We start from the raw sequence: 11,219 nt of genomic DNA, 5'->3' as shown, positions 1-11,219 counted from the left end.
GGCGACCAATCGCCCATTTTTGCACGAATTTGAATGCACGTTGAGATCAACATTCAAATACCTAAAAATACCAATCAATTTCACATTAGAAGCATGCGATTTCACATTTTAATCATGCAATTTCAACAATAGGGCATTCAAATTAAAGTTGCAAAAACGAGCATCCAAATTCGCCGAAGCTTCCAGCTGTGTAAGTTTGGTCATTCGGATTCACCATTAAGCAAGCATTATGTGAAAAGTAAGCAAAGTAATTCGAAATAGGTCCATGTCGTTCCGTCGTTTGTTAGAATAAGATGGAGTGCTATTGTTCCAATTTGGAAATAAAGATATAAAAACCTGTCTCCCACAAGACTCTGCCACTACTCTGATCACCATGCAAAATGTTAGATTGAAGCAGAAATATCAATATGCCAGCTCATGGGCATTACATGAGAATTTCAGTTGTAAACCGTAGTCGTTTGATGCCCAAGACTATCTTGAACTTGCAGACAATCTTGGCATAAAAAGTTATCTACTCCCAGGTCAATTGTAGCAACGTATCTTAGATCTGGCAGACGGGAAAACCTGCCAAGAGGAGGGGCCAGAAACTCAAAAAATGGACAACGACATGAAGCAGAAATAATGAAAAGACTCGCATCGTATACCTTCATTGACTTTTATTTTGAATGAAAAAGTGCTAAATAGAATGCGCGGAAATAAAAACGAAAACAAGAATCGCATGCAAATAACCCTAAACCAAACCTACTGCTAAATTGAGGATATGTTAAACATGCTAATGTCAGGTCGTAAAACGAATTTGAACGCCTGAAATTTAATACGGACCAAAAGAATGACTACAAGGCGCTACTTCGCTTCAAATTGGCCACTATCAAGATGAATTCGAATGCTATTTTTGCGAAATTGGCCGGAAAAAACCTATACATCGAAGCTAATTTTTATCTTCATCACATTATTAGCCTTGCAAAAACAAAATCGCAAACGAATAAAATAGGCCTTACTTGGGTTTGCATTAAGCATCGAAGTGTAAAGATCCAAATTAACTTGTTGCTATATTAATTCCACAAAAGTGGCACACATGCCTAGCTGGTCCTACAAATTTGCTAAAATGAGTGATTGCTTAAAACATAATGACACACAACATGAACGTCTTTAAATCCTCTTAAGGCAGAGATCATAGAAGAATTTGCTCTTCTGTCATCCGCGGTTGCTGCCTAGTTTCTTGGGACTGCACTGAGCTTCATAATCTTCGGAGCAAGGAAGATAGCCTTACCGAGCTTGGGTGGGATCTAAAGAAAAGAAAAATTAAAAAATCTTCAATCTTTCTTCAGATATAATTTAATGTTAAAGTTATTGCTGATTATCTGTTTGATCATTCATAATCTGGCCATACGCCCCGCACACCTTTGGTTTGTGTATATTTCTCACAATGCTTGTCGCCATCTTTGACAAAGCTAGTCACGTGACCATAAGTCGTGATCTAATTGGTCAATGCGCACTGTTGATTGAAAGGCAAGAAGTGTCGATTAATTTAGGATAATCTGATACATCTGAAAATTGCTCTGGTTCTAAATCACGATAAAGAAGGGTCAAATTCCACAGACATATGTTTCAAAGACAATTTCAAGTGATCGGAGTTCGGAGATTTTCCAAGCAAACGGAGGTAGCATGCTACCCAGAGAAAATCTTGGTTTGTATATTTTTACTTTTGTTCCAAACAAAAGGCATTAGGCAACATGTTTGATTTTTGAATCGCGTTAGTCGAAATGGAGGAGTTGAGTCCTTCTTTGAAGCTCTGTGTTCTTACCTCGGTTTCTGAGCAGACATCGAAGCGATACTGCTGCAGTACACGGACCAGCGCCATCTTGGCTTCCAGCAAGGCAAAGCGCATACCGATGCAGTTACGAGGACCGAAGCCGAACGGCATGTAGGTGCACGGTTTGATGGATGCCTTGTTCTCAGGGCTGAACCTGTGAAGGAGAAGATTATGTTAACAAAAGTGGAAATATTTGTGGTGTTTTCGTGGTGTGTTTTCTAGTGTTGAATATGGTGTATTTTCTTTATAGCATAACAAATGCTCTTGGTGCTGTGATTTCGAATTATATTTCGTCTAATAGGCCTACACAGGAACGACGCTGAAAAATTTGACATTAAAACAAAATAATCTTCACACATCTTTCTTAAAATTTAGGCATACGCAGATGAAAAATGAGGCCACTTGAACAGAAATCTCCAAGAACGATTTATGTGCACATTATTGTCCTCTGGTAGGCCCCTAAGGCGTCCTGACGTCTATAATGCTGACGATCTATGAACGTTACGTATGTGCCTTTTAAAGGCTCCTGCCTACTAAACAAATACATGTACTCAGGGACGATAACCATATGGCACTATCCAGCAAGGGATGATAACGAATACTTTACCTCTCCGGGTCAAATTTGGTCGGGTTTGGCCAGAATTCCTCGTCGTAGTGTAAGGTCCAGAGACTGACCATCACGTTTATTCCCTTTTCGATAGTAAGACCTTCGTATGAAAATGTCTCGTTGCACATACGTTCAAAGCTGTAAATATAAATAATGAGTAAATTCGTCAGCGTTTTCACGAAGGGACGAATTTGCCTAGGATATTGAACAGTGGTTTTGAGAATAACGGGTTTTAAGCTGGTCACTTTTTGAAAAAAAGATTTCGCCTATTTTTGGAGCACATGTTGACTTATTTTTGATACCGATAGTAAGCTGGGATCATAAACTTGAAAGTTGCACCAATTACAGTATAATAGAAAAATTAATTGCGGACTAATTGGAGATTTGTCTGTTCGTGAAAACTCAAAATCCCACACGCGCGTTGTTTTGCCGGGCAATTTGCCCATACCCATTGCGCGCTAAATTCGTCTCTTCGTAAAAATTGAAAACCCCACACGCGCGGGGGGGGGGGGGTTTGCCCTTCGCGCTCGATTTGTCTCTTCGTGAAAACGCCTAAACGCGCGTTGTCTTTGCCCCATAGAACAACATGATATAGTTTGAATTTGCCTGTTCGAGAAAACTGAAAATACAATTCAGGTGAAATTTCCCCTACATTGATTGTCATGATTCTATTGATTTAAACTGATTTTTGATCAACAAAACTTCGTCAAAACGTTCGTCGCTGTTCACTTAACCAATTTCGGCCGGAAAAAAATAATTTCGAACAAATATGGATTTTTGGCTAAATTCGTCCCTTCATGAAAACGCTGACGAATTATTCAAGCTTGTTTAACACCAGAAAGTTTTCAAAATAAAAACGAGTAGGCCTAGTCAAAGTCAGTTCACGATTGAAGTGTTTCTTACGCGACTGCTGGGGGATACATGCGCAGTGATTCATTGATCACCATGTCCAGGTACTCCATCTTGGCGATGACGTCATAGCCGAGGTTGTCACGTGTGGGAGCCAGGTTGTCAATCTCAGCGTGCAGTTTCTCTTGCGTGTCTTGGTTGGTAGCCAGCAGGTAGGCAGTGAAGCACAGCAGCGTGTTGGTAGTCTCGTAACCAGCCAGGAAAAAGGTGACAGCCTGAGGTTATGAAAGCCAAATAAATCATATCCGAATGAGAGTGGTCTTGTAAACAGCCAAAAAAATTGAACCGCCCGGTAAGTCATTGACAAACATCGCGTATGTCATTACCTTGCTGTATGTAGCGTTAAGAAAATTGTGCTTATTCGGTGACCAACCAGCCTGAAAAAAAATGATAGCCTGAAGCCATTACAGCTAAATCTTGTCCGAATGAGAATTCAAAAGTCAAAATCCATACCCAAGTTTGAATTTGAAGACAAAATTTGTGCGAACTCAATAGTCAAATCTGGTACAAGTGCGATTTCCAAAAACTTAAATGGGGTCGATCAGTAATTTAACATTGAAAATTATGGAAAGACTTGTTCTCTTTTGCTTTCAACAACACAATTTTACAATCACACATTAAACATAACAACGTTTATATTGATAACTTTTTTCCCTTGTTTATGTTGACACCCCAGGATTATTATTTATTTTTCTCTGAGCTCCAATTAACACCTACCTGTGCCATGACGTCCACTGTTGACAGTGGCCTGCGATGGGCGGTGCCCTTGTTCTGACCGCTCTCTGCGGTGGGCGTGTCTTCCTCCTCGTGTTCCTCGTCTTCGTGGGCGTTCAGCATCAGCTGCAACAAATCGATGTGCTGCAAACAGAAGAACATCGATATAGGCATATAACAGTCACACCAAGGGTGTTAAAGGGAATATACAACATTTGCAAACATCGAAAAATAAAACTACCAAGTTTTTGCGAAATTCCTTAATAGGATGTTGGTAAATGACAGTCTAAAGCATCCTGTAAAATTATGGCACCTGGTATACTGTCATTTTCAAGAAAAGTGGTATTTTTGTATCAATTTCCAACGCTGATCGGCCGATCAGCGTTGGAAACAACTGGCTTTTTTCAAATACTGGCCCCAATTGACCATTGCACTTGTTTGCAATCGATTACAAACCTATGAACGGGTACGAGCCAGCTAGACTGGTTCCCTGACCTTACAATTCCCCAATGTATGTAAACTGCTCTGTTTCTTCTTATATGGAGTCAGGGAACCAGACTACAGGAAAATGATCGTTTTTCTTGGTTTTTATAGCATTTTCGATCCCAAAACCTCCAAAAAGTCAGTGTAACTATATTTGCTTTATATTTCCAACCCCCCAATTCCATCCATTTCTGAAAATTACAGCAAAAGCAAATGATGTATATTCCCTTTAAGTAACCAACTAACTATTCAGCAGACTTAAGTCGAATCAAATTCAATCATATCTTATGAAATCAGTTTTAACCTTTGACGCATCCTGACCCTCCTGTTTGCGCATGTTGCACGCGGCCTCCGTGACGTTCATGAAAAATTTCATAACTTCCGGGTCAAACATGTCGAATTTGAGATAAGCAAAGATGGGTGACAGAGCGGGGAAGGCGGCTGAAATAAAAGGAAAAATCATCATTTTAAAAAAAGAGTTGCACACCTATTTAGGCCTACATTATAAATTAAACTGATGGATAGGTTTCATTGTAATTGGATGCTTATATAATAATACTTTCATTAAAATAATTATGAACAAAAAAAAGTGTTCAAAACATTTTGGAAGCAATGTCGTTTACTAGATAGCTGTATCGTCAAATTGATTTATTCCTGATTCATTTTTTATTTATTTCGATTCATTTACTTATTCATTTCGCGTCTTTTCTGGGTGGCTTTTGGGGCTTTTAGCCTGAAACTTTGCGGGTCTGACAGTTTAATTAAAAAGTTCGAAAAGAAAGTCTTTAGGCCTAAGCGTATTTTTCAAACGACCTGCAAGTTTTCAAAAGAACAGTTTTAATGAAATTGCCTTAAAAAAAACAACTCACAGACGATTAAGAAAGCGGGATTGAAGAGGCTGAAATCGAAGGCGTTCTTGGCGTTCTTGACGAAAGGATCATCCTTGTTCTGCTGGGAGTCAACTTTGAGGCCGAATCCACACCTCGCAATGGCGTCCATGGTGAAAGCACCAAACAACCTAAAGATAAGCAAACAAGGTGGATGGAGGCGCTGATATTTAACGACGCCATATTGGGGGTACCAGACGTGAACCTCGGTTTAATAAAGTAGGCTTCAATGATGCTTTGTTACAATTCCAATTCTAAAAGTAACAATCTTCCATTTCCAAATTGAAGTTACGAGCTTTCTTCAATACGATACGAAACAACGGGGTGGTAAATGCGCCTCGCTCGCGCCAGCTATATGTACCTTGTGGCCCATTTCCTATAACAATTGGCATTAGATTCCTGGCGATCTGGAATTTACTCACAAAACAAATTTACGTCTTCATTGCCAAACTTTCTAAGAGCTTTCTATAGTACCCAGTAAGAAAACTCTGAAGGGAAGTGAACATTCGACGGCACGATGAAAGTGTAGGAGTCTACACTGTACCGCATTTATTGCCAGGGTTATCGTGGATGGTCAAACTCCAACACAGCAGCGAATGTTTCGTGATTATTTCGCTTGTATCTTACACTCTGCAGTCGGCGGCTCTTCCTCCCTCCTGGGCCTTGCTGAAACTTGCCACCAAGGTATCACAACATTCATTGATCGTCTCCGACATCTGGTAAGATTTCATTCAAAGACAATCATTACATGTACACTGCACCAAGGTTTCAAGCAACTAAATAGGTCATTCCATTTCGGGTCCACTTTATTTTCCTGTCCCTGTTGCATCGAAAATCTATGATTGAATAATTCTGATGCACTCCAATAATACAGTCGTCCTCAAAGAGTGATTATGAATAGCAAACTACCTACCTAACGAATAAAAATATCGTTTGAAGACATTCTCAATGATACTTGAATGACAAATTACAAAGTACCAAGGTAACAGGGACAGGAGAAATGTCACACTTTGGAACCCGAAATTTACAATTAGGGACTAGAGTGAAAATCACTCTAAATAGTCAGTCCAGTGCAACTTTGAGTGAAAACTTAATCTACTCGATTGAAGGAATTTAATTGTAAGACGTCTGGTCCCTAATTTCAGTCGGTGGGAGTGAAGGGTTTCACTATCTGGAAATAAAAGAGCGACAAAGAAAAAACTAACAAACAAAGACACAAACACCCCATCAACAGATCTTTCTACTATCAATTTTGACCGTTTTGGAATCTCTTATGACAAAGTCTTACCAGTCTCATTTTGGAGGCACTGAATGACGGAGTGATGACGTTGCGTATCTCTTTCCATTCTTCGTTCACAAGCTGAGTCAAGCCTCTGTTCAAGGGCTTTTGCCCGAGTGGGGATATCTGCCCAAAACAGAACGAAAGCTGGAATAACCTTCTTCAAACGTACAATGCTCAAGAGAGTGAAAAAGATTAAAATTCTTACCCTGCGGTTGTGGAAACTTGAGAAATTCTTAACCAAGACATTCTTCAAAATGTCAGGGTCGTTGATAATCAGAACTGGACGTCGGAAATCATACATCCTGGAATAAGTATAACATAATAATTATGAAGTAAAACTCAACAATATAACTGATTTCTTCTTTTTTTCCTTTTTTGATAGAAATCTAGGGCCCATTTTAAAACGTATAACATGGTTGTTAATTTTACGCACCCGACGACTCTTCCGTGCTTTTTCACATACTCGGTCCAAGTAAACTGGACGCCCTGTGAAACAAAAACAAGTGCGAGTGCACAATAAGCTCAGGCGAAAAATGTGACGCCGATGGCACATATGGAACACCATACTTTTCGTCAATTTTCATTTCCTCCTTCTGGATACCGTCAAACCATGACAAAAAACACCACGCGACTGTAACAATACTGCAAGTATCTTGCCTCCGTTTACACAATCTTCATAGACAACTTAACGAATATGTTACAAACAGTTTTAGAGCGCATTTAATATACGGACGACGACATTTTGCTAATTTATTTTAAATATTTTTGGTTAAATTTTCGGCGACCGACCGACAATAAAGTAACATGTATAAAATCTTGCCAGAGCTTAAAATTAATAGAATGGAAATGTAATTTATCTGCTCCCATTAAGATTTAAAGTCTATTTTTGTAATTGTGATTTCAACAATAACATGCTTTGCCAAATCTTGATGTTGAACATAGCGCGACGGTAGAGAAAGTAAAATTGCACGCCACAAAACAGAGACAGGGTCAAGTGGCCTGGCATAGCATAATGAAAAATAACCCCAACCTTTGACCTTTTGCGTTAATGAAATTTATTTCTGTAGCTTGATTTATTCTAAAGATATGACGCAGCAACTTCAATAGTGTCCTGCCAAGTTTCGCTAACCTCATTTAAAGAAAAACGGCTTTAAACAAAAAGACACGCATTGCGCCGCCAACGGAAGTGAAAAGCGTTCTTTAGTTTTTTCACTGTTGTGGGTATTAATATCCCAACAAAAATGAAGTGTGAATCTTGGATACGTTGGCTACTCAAAAACACAAAATCATCACTATCGATTTCGACATGATTTTTCTAGTATATCCGACTTTAGGCGTCAAAACTTAGTTTTGGGGGACATTCCTCATTGTGTCTCAGTAGAGTTTCCAGACCCGTTTGTTCTTTTAAAACTCCCTCGAGTTTGTTTGCGGTATTTACTGATTGTCACTCCTTTTGTTTAGAAATATAAAGAAAATTTATAAGTCCGGGAAAGTCACTGGATGCGAACCGGACATCACGCAACATAAATAGAAGAAAAGATTACTCTTTTATCGGCAAAACATTGAAAATCTTACATGACGAAATTGCAGTATGTTCCCAAAGAAAGGAATGTAGTCGGCTACAGGGATACCACGCCTCTGGAAATACTGGTGACACCACCAATCATACCTGAAAATCAAGTAGAAAAAGAGTCACAAATGCTTCAAATTCTCAGATGTTGTTTATATCAACGATTCCGTGAAATGATAAAAAAAAATCTAAATAGCAGGCCTATACTAGTCTTGTTACACACTGAAAGTACGGACGAATGTCGAAGCGCTTAAGCTGAAATCGCTGTAGTTGGTTTTGGTACCGAGCCTTGCCAAAAAAAAATCACGCCATCAGAATATTATGAAACAAAGTTGGTTCGTGACAAACATCTAAAAATCATCTACCTCTACGCTGCTAAAACTGTGTTTAGCAATTAAACACTTTTCTTAACACTTTCTTGCCATCAGTTTGTAAGCATGTTTACATACTAAACATGTTTAGAGTAAGAATGGATCGTGTTTAGCATTTGAACATCGATGTTTAGGAATTGAACACATAGTTTATTAGCTTCTAAACATGTTTACAAAGTGATAGCAAAATTGTGTTTAATTGCTAAACACAGTTTTTAGAGAAAATATCTGCCAATATCAGAGACACAGATAGAGTTTGAAAAAAAATGTCCTACCCTTTTCCAATCCTGACACCCCCTCCCATAACGGCCAAGAGCTTAGAAAATAGTATTAAACACTAGGTAGTGAAACAATTAACACAACTTTCAAAGGTGTGAATTAACAAAACACAACAGAGTGGCTGATTTGAGAGTTTGGTCTCCTATACCGACCTTCTTTGGCAAGACCAAAGACAATTCTAAATCCAAAATCAGAAAACATTAAACTGTATTTCGGTGATAAAGTGAATAACACCGTTGACCTATACATGTATAACGATAAGTTTGCTTCAATTCATTGTGTTCACAATTGCACAAAGTCCATGCAGACAAACTTAACGGCTCACCAGGAAACCAGGTTTGAAACCAGCCTAAGTTTGAGCACTATACTGCGCATGCTTGTGGGTGTTCAAAACCTGGGCTTCGTCATCACTTCGGCTTCATATCTATATCTGGCACCAGGAGCATTTCGAAGTCTGTACTGTCCAAAACCAAACGTTATTATCAAGACCTAGTTTTGACCTATGAGGGAACGGAAATGCACGTACTCTCATTGCAGGATGTTTTGTTGTTGGTCTTTTTGACGACCATTAGAATTTTCTGCGCCCTGGTTAAAGCAATGGAAGATCAACGCGAAATCGACCATTCTTTTGATAGAATATGAAATTATCTTTGACGTTAATGGGAAATTGTGCTGTGGCCACTGTCAAAAGATGGAGGATCTCATCGTTTTTTTCATTGGAATGCCAATAGTTGAGGATGGAAAAACATTCCGCGTTACAGATTTCACCCCGTCTATAAATGGATATCACGTATGTTCCGATCTGGTGATAAATGCAAGAGAATGTTTCCCTATCTGCAAGAAAACGTACATAATATTGACAATTGACGAATAAAACGAATATTTCGGACCAAATTTCATGCATCGTCGCCGGCTCGTTAAGTATTCAAACAGAGGTCATGGTCACGCACCTGAATGCCATTCATTGCACGTAAAGTGAACTGCTTTTACCATACAGTGCGCTGCCGATTGACTGCAAGAATACAGCAGTGACAGACGCATTGAAAAGAGTGTGGTAACCAGACGCCACTTCTTTGGTCGTGTACAAAGTCTATGGAGATTCGAGTGCAGTTTATACTAAAATTGGAAATGTTTCTCAGTCCCAGATTCATGTCTCTTCAACATGATGAAAAAAATTGGTGTCAAGATGCAACATTCTTCCCGAAGCAGTTCGTGACTGTGAAAAAAATAAAAGGATTGTTGAACTTGAGATCAAGTACGTACCAAACTGACACGAGAACGAGACCAATGACCAGCAGCCAAGTCACTGACAAGTCAAATCCTAACAGCTCCATTATGTTTTTGACGATAAATTCATGCAAACTACCGCTCAATTGTCCAGCTATATTGTCCTCTTTTCCCTCAGATCACGCACCCGGCCCAGTTCAATTTTTGTATAGACTCAGAACCTGCGAATGAAAACACTCGAGGCCACACAAACACAGGTGGTAGAATCCATTGTACTCAAGAGGGGAGTTCAGCGTTGAGTTAACTCTGCCCGGTACAGTCACAGAAGTAAGGACAGTGCTATAGTGACGTCATATGTATTTATAGGGTGAGAGTGCATGCCGAGCGTGCAACTGAATGATCAAATTTTAACCTCCGATTTCGTCTTCTTGGAGATTTTTTTCTGGTAGTGGCCATGCATGGTGGGTATGATTTCACGGATTAACCGAATTACATCAGTTTTGGTTGTAATGTGAGCAATGTATAAGCCATAGTGGAGCCCCCTAACATGGTGCACCTTTCCCTCGACTTTCCTCAGCAGCATGGGGCGTAAATCCCGGGGTGATGGGGGTATATATCCCCCCCCCCCCCCCCCCCACATGTTTACGTTGTACGTAGTGTGGACATTACTTTGTTTTTGTGTATAGTAAGGAAAAACCTCTGAGGAAAAAAACTCATTTTACTTACACTGTGAAAACTCTTTCAACCCAATTTTTTTCTATGATTCCCTTCAGTGTTCCTTGAACTTGTTTTTCAGAGAGGTGGAAACAGTGTGTGGACCGTGGGCAAGTCCACACAACGTCGCTGCCTAAGTTTATGTGGACCTCTTTTGTTCGGAAGTCCTCACAGTGAATGTAATGCTTGCACACACACATACATTTTGAAATGGGGATGGGCTATATTGAATCATCTCCCACTTTTTCGTGGTGAGAAAAAAAATGCAGATTTCGAGGTATTTTTCGAGCAAAAATGTATTCAATAGCACTGACAAGTGGAAAAACGAAGTACAAAAGCTTTTAAAATGCTCCGTTTTGATGT

At 39.4% G+C, this 11,219-nt stretch overlaps 1 protein-coding gene across 1 annotated transcript; it reads right to left on the bottom strand.

The window, feature by feature from the left end:
- Positions 1-624: 624 nt before the first annotated feature.
- On the bottom strand, positions 625-10,381 carry LOC119737037 (cytochrome P450 3A6-like). The gene is made up of 13 exons (XM_038211106.1): positions 10,179-10,381; positions 8,271-8,364; positions 7,129-7,181; positions 6,901-6,997; positions 6,702-6,818; positions 6,041-6,129; positions 5,396-5,544; positions 4,831-4,967; positions 4,047-4,187; positions 3,324-3,544; positions 2,421-2,558; positions 1,805-1,967; positions 625-1,286 (listed from the first exon to the last, which is right to left on the bottom strand). Exons 1-13 carry the CDS (start codon positions 10,247-10,249, stop codon positions 1,212-1,214), a joined length of 1,545 nt encoding a protein of 514 aa, XP_038067034.1. The 5' UTR covers positions 10,250-10,381; the 3' UTR covers positions 625-1,211.
- Between the last annotated feature and the right edge of the window lie 838 nt (positions 10,382-11,219).

Source organism: Patiria miniata, unplaced genomic scaffold (genome assembly GCF_015706575.1).
Source record: "Patiria miniata isolate m_02_andy unplaced genomic scaffold, ASM1570657v1 HiC_scaffold_3, whole genome shotgun sequence".
In the NCBI taxonomy this organism is placed as follows: domain Eukaryota; kingdom Metazoa; phylum Echinodermata; class Asteroidea; order Valvatida; family Asterinidae; genus Patiria; species Patiria miniata.
Note: the sequence above shows the minus strand (reverse complement) of the source record. Positions and strands in the feature narration are given on the sequence as shown.

Bases quoted from the DNA above. Each gene is read 5' to 3' on its own strand.
- LOC119737037 (XM_038211106.1), bottom strand. From the start codon at position 10,249: ATGGAGCTGTTAGGATTTGACTTGTCAGTGACTTGGCTGCTGGTCATT. The intron at 7,182-8,270 runs GTAAGATTTTCA...TTTGTTTCACAG, and splicing joins ACATACTGCAATTTCGTCAT to GGCGTCCAGTTTACTTGGAC. The intron at 5,545-6,040 runs GTAAGATACAAG...GCTTATCTTTAG, and splicing joins AGAGCCGCCGACTGCAGAGT to GTTGTTTGGTGCTTTCACCA.